General features: G+C 42.9%; 1 protein-coding gene across 1 annotated transcript in view; it reads left to right on the forward strand.

The window, feature by feature from the left end:
- LOC113032769 (dolichyl-diphosphooligosaccharide--protein glycosyltransferase subunit STT3B-like) overlaps positions 1-14815 on the forward strand; it is a 78559-nt gene that overhangs the window by 30595 nt on the left and 33149 nt on the right. Inside the window, exon 2 of the mRNA XM_026185860.1 lies at positions 13974-14082. Coding sequence (XP_026041645.1) covers positions 13974-14082 — 109 coding nt within the window. The remainder of the gene's footprint in view (positions 1-13973; positions 14083-14815) is intronic.

Genomic DNA, 14815 nt, shown 5'->3' on the forward strand with positions numbered 1-14815 from the left:
GCAGACCGACGTCTCTTAAATAAGGTGGAAGATCCACATTCAACTAGATTTTGTGCTTTTCTCCAGGAAGTGACAGCTGTGACGCAGACGATCAGTAGAGATTGATGTAAGGAATCGGACTACATGATGAGATGAAGGGAACAGTGATCGCAGTCCTTTTTAAAAAGCTTTCTTTTTTCTCTCATCACTTTCTGAAATGGACTCCAAGTGCAGAGAATTAGACCATGAAATAGGCTACTGACTCAAATGGCTTTTCTGAGTCAGATTTTTTTTGTGTGTGTGTGTGTGTGTGTGTGTGTGTGTGTGCTTGATTTCAGTCACAAAATGGAGAATATGAACACAGTGGCAATAACACAAGTCATTTAAATTAAAACGGTTGCAGCTAAAGTTAACCTGCAGTAACAAACTCTGCCTCTCTGCTAGTGTTGAGGGGTTTCGGCATTCAAATATATTTTCATTATTATATATAGTATCTGAACATAAGAATGGCTGAAAACACTTTTGACTTAGCCATTTACATGTACAGGAAGCACAAGTTTGATGGCATAGTTTAGTAAATGCTATTAGACAGGAAATACCAGTGATGAGGTAAAACACCTGTAATTAGTTAGCAAAGATGAATAAACCAGTGGTAGCCATCTACCAAGAATGGGTTCATGTAAAGAGTGATAACAGAGTCAGTGAGCAGACATGTGCGCCTCGTCTCCACTTCCAGAAATGATATTAATGCATATACAGGCTAAAACGTCATCTCTTAAAAATGAAACCTGGTGAGCAGCTTTCCCAAAAATCTCCTTCATGGCACTTGGACAATTCCAGAGCAGCGTTAACACAAAGTTTCACAAAGGATATATTTGGCTTGTGTACAAGAATTGCCACTCTGCTTTTTCATTTTTCCCCACTCTGTGTGGGTATGAAGACATTAGAAAATTTAATTTTCCCACATGATTCCATGAGTGCCAAGTCAAAAGACAAAAGGCAAGTATAACAGAGACAAAAGGCTGACTTTTTAAAATATTTTTCATATGACTCCCACACAGTTTCATGATTTCCAAGAACAAATCTGTTGTAGGTGGCAGAGGCTGTTTCAACAAGTTAAAGTAGCTTTGATTCTACCAATTACTGAAACAGGTGGAGACCCCCATCTGTCTGTGGAGTCGGTGATTTCTTCCGTCACTGCTTCATAATTAGTGCTGGCAACATCCTCCATCCTTAGCACAGCTTGTAGCCCTAACACATTTGTTTGCTGTGTATTCTCGGATACCCCCAGATATTTATATTAAATTTATGACATCGTACATGTAATTTTATTTTATTTATTTATTTATTTTTACAAATAAGTAAATAAACATCACAAACAAAAAGAAGAAAGGAGGAGAAAAAAGCAGCATAATAGAATAAGAGGCCATGGTGTGGGATTCACAATAAAACAAAAAGCACAACGTCTCGTCTCACGCGATTGGCTCGAGTCTGTTTGAAGGCCTCAGTAACGGTGCCAATTCTCATGATATATGCAGTTTTGAAATAAATGCAGTTGCATCAGCATACACAATGTCTCTCTGGTTTAGGGGTCAATGTATTTGCCTTACATGTGAAAGATCATTGTTTTGACACCAGGAGGATTCATAAACCCAGCCTCAGGTGGCCACAAGCTAATGTGCTTCCAGTGGTGGAAAAATTTGGTGAGCTATGGGCTCTTGATTTCTGCTGTTAGCCTTGAAAATAAGCTATTATTATTGTTATTATTATGAAAACTCATTAGTGTGGCTGTAGCCCTAAAGCACCTCCTCAGCTTGAAGCTGTAGTATTTGGCTCGAGCTATCAGATAACCGATGATCGTACTTTCCTGGCTGATTACTAAAGCAAGTTTTTATTAGAGCTGGCCCGGGGGTAAAATATCATGCATCGAATTTGCTTCTGTTTCTGGCCATATGATAAAGAGCCATCTCCGGCCCCAGCTGCCGCCTCCCCACGCCTGTTGAAGGTGATTTAGACAATGAATGAGGGTCACCATTTCCTACGGTAATTTGCACTCTGATGATTTCTTATCTTGTCTGCAGCATCCTCGCTGCATGCTCAGCATCGGGTCACTGGTTGCTTTAGTTTGGAATTTGTTTCATTTCATTTACTTGATTTATTTAAATTAAGGGAAAAGTTGTGGGTGATTTTGGTAATCTCTGATTCGTACCTGTGCTGACCTTTTGTGGTGGTTTTTGTTTTTTTAATTGGCCAATAATGCTCAGGTGGAGTTATTCTCATATCCTCATTGTGTCTTCTTGCTTGTCCACTGCTTACCATAATATAGGATTTTCAGGAACCTGATGAGATGTGATCTCAATGAGGATAAAACCGAGATCCTCCTTATTGGCACCAAATCCAACCTTTTGAAGGCAAACCATTTCTCACTCACCATCGATAACTCCACAGTTTTCCCTTCTCCTCGGGTTAAGAGCCTTGGTGTCATCCTAGACAGTTCACTTTCCTATAAATCTCACATCAGTAATCTCACCCGTTCTGCCTACTTCCATCTACGTAACATTAACAGATTGCTTCCTTCTCTTTCCACCCAGTCTACGTCCATTTTTGTCCACAGTCTTGTTACCTCCCTTATTGACTACTGCAATTCTCTTCTGCATGGTCTCCCCCAAATATCCCTCCATAAGCTTCAACTGGTCCAGAACTCTGCTGCTTGCATTATCACCAGAACCCCCTCCTACCAGCACATCACCCCTGTTCTTCAGGAACTTCACTGGCTCCCTGTGAAATTCCCGATAATATTCAAACTTCTTCTGCTCACCTTCAAGGCCATTCATAACCTCGCTCCTCCTTACCTTTCTGATCTGTTAACCACCACTTGTTCTGCCCGTTCACTTCGATCTTCTTCTTCCATCCAGCTTGCTTCCTTCCGCCTCACCACCGTGGGAAGCAGAGCTTTCAGCTGCTCTGCTCCCAGAAATAAGAAACACTGGTTCTCTCCCCCAGTTTAAATCCCAACTCAAAACTCATCTGTTCAAATCTGCATATTCACTGTGACTCCACTGTTTGTTAATGTTATCTTGTGCTTTTGTTTTATTGTTCTTATTCTGCCATTGTTTTACTAAGTGTTTTATCCTATTGTAAAGTGTCCTTGGGTGACTTGAAAGGCGCTCATAAATAAAATTTATTATTATTATCTGATTATGCTTTTGTGCAAGGTCCCTCTCCTCTCTTGGCGTTCAAACCACCATATTTGTTTTTCCTCTTAGCCTCTGACTTCCACACTCCATGCCTGCTCAACCAACCAAACATTAAGAGATCAATGATCCTTTTTTTTTTTTCTTCAGTTTCCCAGTTTTCTTACTTGCTAGTGGGTTTTGTTTTGTTTTTGGAGGGGCTTTTAGTTATTGTAGTCCACATTACAGGTGGATTCAGAAGAAAAGGTGAAAATCAAAAGTCCATACTGTACTATCCACACAGACTGGTAGAGCTCTATGTGTTTTCAGCTTTCCAGTGTTTCTTTCAGCACACACTGGTTTATTGAAACTGGTGATGGGTGAAGCTGGTAGCACTGATTTTCTTCCAGTACTCAGAAACTCTGAGGGTGTAACCACCCACCTGAACATTGTTTTGGACCAAACACCCAATCAGAGTGCGCTGCTGCCAGGCATCACAAAACACATTAAAGGAGACAATAAAGGACAATTATCAGTTTTATCAGGATGGCGGCTGTTCTTCCTGTGCAACATGGATATCCAGTGGTTCACTACAGTGATGGTATAAAATTAGTTCCTCCCATGTACAACCGTTGAAATAAAGAGTCAAGCACCATATGCGTTTCTGCTCAAGTCCACCTTTATTAGCTTAACTTAAACTTTACTTTAAATGATGGTTTTTGTTTTTTGTCTTTATAAACAAAAAGGTGAAGTCTCTCTCAACCTGCTTATTTCAGTTAGTTTGGTATGCTTTGTTGTGCCTAAAGAGTTTTTTGCAGAGGTTTAACAGATCCTAAGAAGTTCAAAAATGCTGTTTTTTTTTTTTTTTTTTTTTTTTTTGTTTTTGTTTTTTTTAGTCTGGCTAACCTTTACTGATCACTGATGTTGGTACGCGCTTACACTGTGTACAAGAGAGAGAGAACCAGCTGCAGACACTCTTTTTTTTTAATAAATAGGACAGGGGGAATGAATGAGAGAAAGAGGGGGAGAGAAAGAAAGAAAACCAAAGGGGAGAAGAGACGGTGAGAAGGGGGGGGAAGAGAGAAGAAAAAAAAAAAAGAACTCCTGGGTCACCTGTATGGAGAAAAAAACAAACAAACAAAAAAAACAAACAGAGGAGACAGCAAACAACAAAGAGCAACATAATAATAGAGAAAACAAAGCACCATCACAATAAACTAGCTAGTCATAGATATCAATATTTACTAAATAATAAACGATATTGTGCAGCACGCAAGATAGACAGCGCACAGTGTGCTTTGAGGCAGCAGCCAAGAAAGCTTTAGTCCGCGTCTGTGAATACCCATGTGTGCATACCTGTGTGGATCAGCATGCTTGCATTCCAAAGGTTTCTCCATGTAATGATCTGCTAGGGAGTGTGGGGGGGCCACAGCCCCGTCCTCCAGGGTGTGAAGCGGGTATGGAGGAGATCAAAACTCCAGACATCCAGAGGCCCCCAGAACACAAGAGACCATGGAAGACCAACAGAGGGGCAGCCGCGCCACTGTTCCAGTAAGAGCTGAGGAGAGTCCCAGATGAGGGCTCGCCCAGCAGCCGCGGAGCAGAAGTCAGGGGGAGTTGCAGTGACGCGCCCGTGAGCTCCGCCGGCCCCCAGCTGTGCCTGAGTGACCGAGCCCCAGGCCGAGAGGCTGGGGGCACCCCACCTCCAAAGGGGCCCGAGCGAGCCCCAGGCCCCAGGCCCCGACAAGCGGCCGCCAAGGAGTGAGCCGGTGTGTACCCGGACGCCCACCCCCAGACACAAAGAACCACCAACACACCGACACCTGAGGGAGTCCGCCACCGGCAGGGGAAGTGGTGGTGGGTGGAGATAGGCCTCCAAACCTTGGAGGGCCTGAGGTGTCCCCAGAGAGGTGGCGTCTGATACCCAACCTGACATATAGACACAGACATACAGGCACACACAGACACAAACATCCATTCCCACCCTCTCTGACAAACATGCATATATGCACACACTACACACACACCCTCTCACACAGTGATTGCTAACTTTAACAGGGGACCTATGTCTCTTTCGCTTTCACTCACACACACAGGCCACTTAAAGTGGAAGCCTCTGTAATATGGGGTTTATTCTGAGCAGAAGTGGCGTTCGCTGTCCACTCCAGGAACTGCCCGTCTGCCTGCAGTGAGATCTGTTGTCAGATGGAGGCAGTGTACAAAGTATGTACTACAACTGGTGTGTGGGCCATTCCTTGCTTGTGCCGTTTTTGGTCTGTTAGCCAGCCGCAGAAGAGAGTGAAGTTCTAACATGCAAAGAGCTGAAGTGAAGTGTCCACCTCTGTCTGTGCTTTTCATGCATCATTCAGGATCATGAAGGACTCCACTGGAGTGCATCTGGGGTGGGTGAAAACCCCTCTCTCACTTCTGACTGGAATCGTGTATGTGGACAGGCACATGTGGGACCATAAATCCCTCCCTGCCAGTGTAACGCCTCAAAGTCTGTTTTTCCAGGGGCTGGAATACTGTTGCACGATGCAAACTCTCTTAAGGCTTAAACGTGCTGATGAATGACTTGGCTAATAGAAAACTAATTACCAGCATTTTTGGTCATTAATTTACATTCATTATAATGCTGAGCTGTGGGTAATCTTGATGGCCTCTTTTTGTTATTTTCCTCACAAAAATAAATGAAAAAATAATTGCCACATTAATCAGTAATGAATGAATTATCAACTGTTCATTTGGAGCATATTTAAAATTTGATGGGAAAAAAAAAAGTTAGTCTGTTCATACTCCTACCCTCTATCCTCGTCGTCCCCTCTTGCCTGGCTCTGATCTTTCCTCCGCACTCCTCCTGCTCCTCTCTACATTCATTTGAACTAATGTCCCATCCTCCTGTTTCCTGTTTCTGCTCATCTTCTCCTCCTCTCCCTCTCCCCTGGTAGATCACTTCTCAGCCAAGACTCAGAACAATGCAACAGTTTAAAAAGAGAATAAGAAACCCCCAACACACACACACACACACACACACACACACACACACACACCTCTGTCTTGTCTTCATGGACTGTGAAATTAGGTTTTACTTAAAATGGGGCCAGTGGAGTTTGGTGAGGATGAGTGATTTAAAGGATTGTTTGCAGTTTATGAACATAAGGAGAGGCAAGGGAACAGAGCTCCATTTCTTTCATGTTGGCTGCGCCCATCTCATCAAGCATTCACAGAAGTCTGACCTCATACACAAACACAAGCACGGGCTTGATAGGTGGAGAGAATGCGCTCTTATACTTTTTACTGCAGGGGCCTCTGACCCTCTGCCCACTCATGTCAGTGCATGTGCCGAGTACCCATCAGCACGGTACGGAGCTTGATATGGTTTCTCCCGCTGCCCTTCTGACCTGAGCCTCCACTTCAGCTTTTTTGAAACTGTGGCTGCCTCTCCCTTTCAGGGATCATTCTCACAACCTGTGTCCACGTTCTGGTAGTTAACTTGCAGGAGTCCAGACTTGCTCTTGGAAAAGTGTCAATATTTTGGGTTGATATGAAGCTCTGTGCAGATAACCTGGTGATGGGTATTACTCAGTTTTCATTGACTGCTGAAGCTGCTGTTGGTGGTTCTTTTGCATTCCTGCACGTGTTGTGTGAGCAGTGACTGCAACAGTCTGTTAACTTAGTCATTGTTAGTTTAGCAAATCACCTGCTGTTGTGGGCTTTAAAGCTTTTTATGTCAAATCCAGTGCATTTACTGTGACACTTCACTGTCTCCCTGTTAGTCTAAAGAGTTTTGAGGGTGGATTTATTATTAACAAGTTTTCAAGGAAAAATATCTCGAATCTTTTAAAATATGTTTTTGGGAAAAAGTGGAAAATGAAATCGCACTTTACTTTACAGCATGAGTCGACTCTACCAGCAGTTAGAGTAACATTAGCAGACTAGTGTAGGTCAAGTGTTTCATACAGGCTGTACACAAAAGTTGGCATAGCTCAGTGTTCCCCAACCACTCAGGTGTGCCGTGGAAGATTATCTGGTGCCACCTGACTAGTACTCTAAGCGACTGGTGTGAATAACGGGCAGAACAATTACATTCTCCTATACTAGAGGGCAGTACAACTACCTGCTACAATTAAATGGGTTGCCAACTGCCAGTAAAAGAGAAGAAGACGAGGAAGAAATGACATAATAGTCATGCTGTAAGACACCCCAGCGTGTAATAGCAATAGATAAATATTTGAAAACAAAAAGGAGTCAATCTGACCTGGGTCATGGAGAAAATTCCAACCCGTTACATCAGTAACGTGCTGTGTGGATCTGCTGGCAGCCGTACAAGACATGATCTGGGTGCAAAATGAATCAAACTAAGACTACCCAAATAGTGATGCTGGCATGGCACAAACACCGTCACTGTGAAGGCTTAAAGAGACGGGGTCTTAAATAACCTGGCAGAACACTCGCCAGGTGTTCTGAATCTCCGGTCATCTCTTGAGTGTGCAGCCAAACAACTCCTGCAACGCACACATGATGGTCTTGGAGCCGTAACACTGTAATAACATCAGTCACTGTAATATGGAATCATTTGAACGATTGCAGTTACAGACATGAATACTCATTTCCTGTGTTTTGAACTTTAGAAGTTGTTTTTCAGTAAATTTCCCCGTCTCTAACTAGACCAGTCACTTCCTGCTCTGTGTAGTAAGCTGATTTTTAAGACTTGGTGGAAAGAGGAAAGCATGGTGTCTTTATTTGGATTAAAGCAGAGTCAAAGTGAAGGATTAGAGAGTCCCAGTAGAAACTGCTGTGTTACTTCTGGAGAAACCTCTCTGCCTGCCTCTCTGTACCGCGAGCATTTTATGCATGACAGCACTTCAGAAGCCATTTCATTTCTGTTGTCAATTTAAATCTCGAGGGTTTGGGAATACATATAAGATTTTGGGGTGTACTGCTGTCGCTCTCAAATGGATTTGCTTTAGTTTGGCCGATTTGAACATTTTTCTGGGACTGAAGTGTGCAGGTTGGAGAAACCAGAGATGGTTTGGAAAGTGTCATTCGCTGAGTGTCCCACCAGAACCTTAATTTTAAACACATACTCAGGTCACATCTGCTGAAAACGAGTTGATTCAGAAGCAGTGAAACAACGGGAAAACTAGACTCAGGCTGGCTTACATGACAACAAGGCTGCTCTTTTAAGTGCTGCTTTGCTGTTGGTTAAAACAAAACAAGGTTTAACTGAACTATAACAAGTTCAGAGCAACACAAGGCAGCATGCAGTATTTGGAGTGTTTATTGTATGTTTTTATGGAGGACACACACATTGGTGCCTTTGTTTCCTTCATGCACCTTGTACAGATCCTTCACTCTTAACTTGGCATGTCAACACCACAACACTATTCCTTCTGGGACCTTTTTGTGTAAATATTTTTGCATGCATGCCTTTTTTTATTATGTGTGTATATCATCTGCTGTGTGTGTGTGTGTGAGATTGAAGTGTACAGCTGCGCATTCATCTCTTTGATGTCACTTCCTGTCATCTCCTCAGAGCTGTGTGTTTTTCAGTCCTCCTGTGTCGAGCTCCCCCACACACCATCTGAAAGCAGCGGGAAGCAGGATCAGCCTGTGGAGGCTGCCGCTGCGCCGCCTGTCCTTGGAAAACCTCGCGGCGTGGGTCATTAGAAGGGGACGCTGCCCTCGCTTTGGCTGCACTTTGGCTGCCTGCCGCGTTTAAAGATGCAGCAGGCCAATTTTCAGCGCACACAACGAGGAGAAAGGCCTTGTTCTTTGAGATAATAAAGCAGAGTTCTATATTTGACTTCACTCTGCCCTAAAATGATGGCTCTGATTCAGCTGCAGAAATCAGCTCTGACCGATACTGTTATATTGACAGTGAAATGACATTTACTGATGTCGGTGCCAATATTTATCTATTGTCACATCACATTTGTGCTGCCTATATTCTGAAAAATGTAGGCTTGAAGAGCTTCGTTTCCCTGCGACAGAAGGAGAAATAAACAAGAACAAAAAGAAAAGGAAGCTAAAAATGATCAGCATCCACTCTTGGAAGTAGCTGCTGTGACATCACTCACTGGTTTATGAAGGCCTGTTTTGAATAGCTTGTCAAACAGAAGTCATTCGCCAATGAGCACACCGGAGATGATCTGTCATGTCAGTCTCATGTGCTTCAGATGAAGAGAGCTGGACTTACTTATTTTGTTTCTGATTACATCTCACCTCTCATCTAAGAGGCTGCTTAAGTTCTCAAAACGGGTATTGAACCCCTCGTGGAGTTTTCAGCTTGGAGTTGGTCCTGAGAGAGTGACGGGGGGTGAATTTCCCAAGAAGTGCATGTTCAGTTAGACGCCATTTGTGTCCACTGTGAACATGAACAGAGGTGATCGTTGAGCAGGTGGTGGCGGCCTACAACACAAGCTATTAGCCATCTCTCAGATCAGACCTGAGTGCCCTTCGCAGGATTTAAAAGGCATTTCTTCCTGGAAGTTTTACTTCTACCACCACGATACTGTTTCAGAGCACTGAGTGGCAGGTCTCTCACAATCAGTGGATCCCTATAAAAGACAAGAAAATGTCCAAATGGAGACTCTAAGATACTGTACTAATAAATGGATACATGTACAGACCATGCATTTGGTACTCCTGTGAAATTACAAGCAGACAGCGTTTTGCTGCAATTTCCAGACGACCTGCAGAAGGTGTTGTCATGGTAATCTGTCCCAACGATAGTTTTTCATTCATTGCTTGAGTTTTTGCTCCCCGGGGGCCGAGCGAGACCACATGTTGTCTGTGGTAAAGTAGATTTATCTCAGTGCAGTAAAGCTTTCTGCTGGCTCTGAATTATTTACAGACTATAATTTTTCTAGCCAACTCTTAATTATCTGATGATGAATGGCTGAGAGTGATTAGTGTTTGTTCTACTCTGGAAAAGAGATGTTCGTATTTAACCCAGAAGGCTGCTGCTAATGGAAGCGTAGTGCTGGATTTGAGGCTCGATGTTGTACTGGATCTCTCATACATATACCACTTGAGTAATATCTTTAAGTGGAAAAACAGCGAAGTAAACAGCTCATTGGTTTTTGTCAGTGGATTTGAACAAATGGGCATCTGAATATATTCTCTGTATACCCCACCCCAAAGCTATTAGCAAAGAGTGAATAATGTGCAGAGTTTGGTCAGCCAATAGTGCTGTCATATATCTTAGATTTGCTTTTTTACTTTATCTTCCAGGCATGGGGAAGGGCCTGACATAAGTAGGACTTTATCTGCAGTATTGTGGTTCACTTTGTGAAGTACAGATTTTACGGAGGCATGTTTTAAGCAAGGATCAGCCTGTTCAGACATCCCAAAACCTCAGGTGATAAAAGAAAACAGAAGAAATATGTGGAAATGAGAAAACTCAATCAATTACTGCTGGGTTTATGCTGCTCACTCGATCATCCTATCGCCCCTTTACTTTTACACTCCTGTTCAAAATTGAGAATGTTGTCTAGTTCCCATAAATGCAAACAGCTTGGCTGACCTTTAAGACTGCGGTGTGGTTGCTTGCTTTAATTTAGAGCCCTGAAGTGTTTAAGTTTTGAAGGTGCAAACCTTGATCAGTGCCATGGAGCAAGAAATTGAAGTCCCAACAACTCACTCTATAATTTACTGAATGACACTCTGAATATGTAAAACCTTGATATACAGGGAAAAAAACCCAATTGTGTAAAAACACATTTCCCCGTAGAACTTTAAAAGTCCCCGTTGACTCATTTAGTGTGAACTTCTGGGGTTCAAGAGCCCACACTGCCTGTAGTGCTGTGTGGCTGGGATCAGATTTTCTTATCTGTGTTGAGCTCTTAAGTCTCTGATACCAGTTTTAGTTGGTGTTATTATTTGGAATAGGATGGGACCAAGCTGGAGTTTTAGCATAGAAAGATTTCAAAAATAAAGAAGGTACTCATTCACCAGCTTTTGTTTGGTACAGTAGCTGGAGTTAGTTTCATGTCCTTGACTGAATTTAGAAAGGCTAGTGTGCCTTTTCTGGGGAGTGAAAAAAAAAGTTTTTCTGTGTTTTAATGAGCCCATATCCCACGGGTGAGACAGAATTCTGCTTCATCTGACATCCTGGCTGGAAATGGTTTTGAGAGCCCATCATCCAGAGTGTTGAGTGTGGGAGGTGAGTGTTTAGCCCATCCACTGGCTGTCTGAAAAGCTTTAGGATACTGCTGGCTTTCCCAGACTGTAATGGTAAGAGGAAAGTTAGAGGAATTTTCTCAGACCAGGGAGGAACCAGGGCAGCAGACACACGATGGATGACTTCTGTTGTATGTACAGGCTCCTTTTCTCTCATTGCTTTTTTTCTTCTCTCCAATCAGCCTGCAAGAGTGAGCATAAAAACCTGCGCACGTACCCTCAATCTAGAACTCATTCCTAAGGGGGCTGAGCAAGCCATATGCTGCAATCCCGCCATCAAGTTCTGTTTTTCGTGGAGGGACAGTTTGTATTGAGCACTCTAATACTTTGGAGAGGCTCAGGGGACAAGCAGACTAACTGCTGAGTAGTCTCAGCTTGGAAACTAAGAGCTGCGTGCAGGATTTGTACAATAGCAGCACTCTGTCTACCTGAACCATCTAATTATAGACCGGGCTCACTGTCTGTAAACAACAGGCAGGCAGAAGGCTGGGGAAGAAAAAGAAGGTAAAAGTGAAAATGTTAGCAAATGAGCATGAGTGGAGAGGGAAAAAACTGCAATGAAGCTGTGCATCTGTTACGGGTGTCAGCTGAGATCACAGTAGTATGTGAAGGTGTGGATGAGGCAAGTTTCTGCCAGTTTACCCAACAACCCTTTCAATTAGCAGTAATTGGTTTTGCATACGAGTGTTAACGGTGCAGCCAAACCATTGGGGACCGATACAAATACGGTCACACCCGGCAGTTTGCAGGAAAACTAGGCACGGATCTGACCTGACTTTGATAAAAATGCAGTGCTCAGCTCCATGTAATGATGTCCTGTGCCGATGGTTTCTCAGCAACACACTGTTAATAGGTCGAATACAGAACTACAGCTACTGTTGCTTGTGGAAATGAAAAAAGCATCTGCCTGTTAGCAAGACTGCGCAAAAGCTGCCTAGCTGAATATCAAGAAAGTTGATGAAGAGATGGCACAAAGGCGAAGAAAAAGACCATTGCATTTTGCCACACAACCATACTTTTGCTAAAATTACTGAATAAGCTGTTGACCTCACTTCTTGAGTTCTGGCTCTGTTTAAATGCTGAAATAAAGGCCAGTTTTTCCTACACATAGACGTCTGTTATAGCATACTGCAAAGTTTTGGGCAGTAGGAGCAAGTCGGGACGTTCTCAGACCTGAAATGCTGAGAAATGGTAGGAAAAGACTGAACCCTACATCTAAGTTGTGCCCTCTAAGGAACAATGTAGGTTTTTCTTTAGTAGATTTAAAAAAAATAATCCACTCTGTGCATTAAATATCGCCCACTCTCCAAGCCTCTACTTACCTTAAGCCTTCACCTGCCTTGTGGCGAATGATGTTTTTAAATCACTTGCATAAGGTTTGGAAACATGTTCAGGTTAAAGTTGTGGTCTCCATTTGCTTTACAAAAACATGGAAGATATTTTCAGAGACGCAGTGAGGACATGCACAGTGTAAATACTTTAAGCCAGTGGCTCATAAAACATTTAACTCCCTGATGAAACAGAAACACAGGTCCCATTTATAGATTGCTATATTTCTTTTTAGATACCCCAGAAAAAAAAAAAAACATGTCACAGGGGTTGGACGTGTCCACACGTGTGTACTGAGAATACATGTCTAGACTGGTGTCTCTTGGCTGTGGTCAATTACTTGTTTACATCATTACAAATAAACCAATCAACGCAGATTGGGAGTCATATGAAACCAGAGGTGACTGAACTGAACCCCTGGCGAGTGTCATCCACAGTGAGTGCTACGTGGACCTGCAGGGGAGGGTTTATATATTTAGGAGACTAACGGGAAGCCGTGCTGTGCTTGTTTATCTTGTCAGTCGTTGCAAAGAGCTTCAAAGGTAATGATGATTATGTGATCTGCTAGTCGTGACTGGAACTGAACCTCATGTCAGGAATAATGAGAAATGTTTAGAAATTGGCAAAGATAAAGAGGTGCTTTGTATTGTAAAATGACATGGAGAGTGAGTGGGAGGTAGTTATGTTAAAATGCAAGGGATAGAAACTGAGAGGCATCCAGGTTATCAAAATCATTCTTCCAAGCTCAGCAGTTTCCCTGTAAAACAATGTCATTAAAGTCATGTTGGCAGCATTTCTATTTTTACACAGTATTCATATTTAAAGTTCATAAAACTTTCACCCCCTTAGACATATAAGCAGAATCAATAATTGTAGTTTTGTCTGTATTCATTCTTATTCTTGCTAGCTGATGGTCAGTAGGTTGATTTGTTTACTCCCCACTTGGACTTGGTAGTTAAATGGTAGTTCAACTCTAAATCAATTCATTACGTTTTTTTAAAATTGCATTTACAATAAATAAATGTTATATTTATAAGGTTGGTGGTTTAAACCCTGGTTGTTCCAGTCAAATACTTTTGGGCGAAATGATGAAATCCAACTTGCTCTCCAATTCGTTCATCAGAGTGTGAACGTTAAAGGCACTTAAATGTCCAAAAAAGTGCTTGTGTGAATGCCGCATGTTGTATAAAGAGCTTTAAGTACTTGAGCAGAGTAGAAAAGCTTTTTATAAGAAGCAGCTGTTCGGTTGCTGTCTCTCGTAGGTCCTGGACTGTGTCTAACTATCTTGTCTCTGGTTGATTGTTTCAGGTTCAACTACAGGTCGACTCACCACCTCACCACAAATGGCTTCTATGAGTTTCTCAACTGGTTTGATGAAAGAGCCTGGTATCCTCTGGGTAGGATAGTTGGGGGCACGGTAAGTATTTTGTGTCTTCTGTGCATGTGTGTGTTTGTGTGCGTGGTGCGAGTCAGAGATGCCTGACTCAAGGTTATGAGGCACTGTGTGCACTTTCTGCCTGTACTGCACCTCTTTCTTTGTCCTTATTTCTCAAGAGTCACCTTATCATGATGAATCTTCCATCATCAGCTCACTTTAAACAGCGCGCGCGCGCGCGCGCGCACGCACGCACGCACACACACACACACACACACACACACACACACACACACACACACACACACACACACAAACTAAAGCGTTGCTGGATGGCTAAACGGCTCCGAGGGGAAGCGGGGAGGTAAGAGCTTGTACGACACAGAGTGGATCTGTCTTCATAACTGCTAAAGGACAGACTGGCTCGAGTCACTTTTAACTCGTCATTACATTACAGCTCATCTCTGAGCGCCTGACTCCTCCTCTTCTCTATATTTATAACTTGCGTGTGATCTCTCTGTATGGGTTATGGGCTAATCTGTTCCCCAGAGTGCACTTCAGTGCGTTCACATTATCAGAGAAAATAACAGCTTGAATGTGTTTTTGCATAATGTGACACTGGGAAGAGAAAATGTTCTACTGAAGCTATACAATTATAGGTGTGTGTGTGTGTGTGTGTGTGTGTCCGTGCGCAGTCTGTAGAAACAATGCGTTAGGGCTGGGCAGTCGTTTCCTTGTGAGATCTTTAGAAGGCGATACAATCACAGCTGGGCGA

This window comes from Astatotilapia calliptera, chromosome 11, assembly GCF_900246225.1.
Source record: "Astatotilapia calliptera chromosome 11, fAstCal1.2, whole genome shotgun sequence".
Taxonomy (NCBI): Eukaryota; Metazoa; Chordata; class Actinopteri; order Cichliformes; family Cichlidae; genus Astatotilapia; species Astatotilapia calliptera.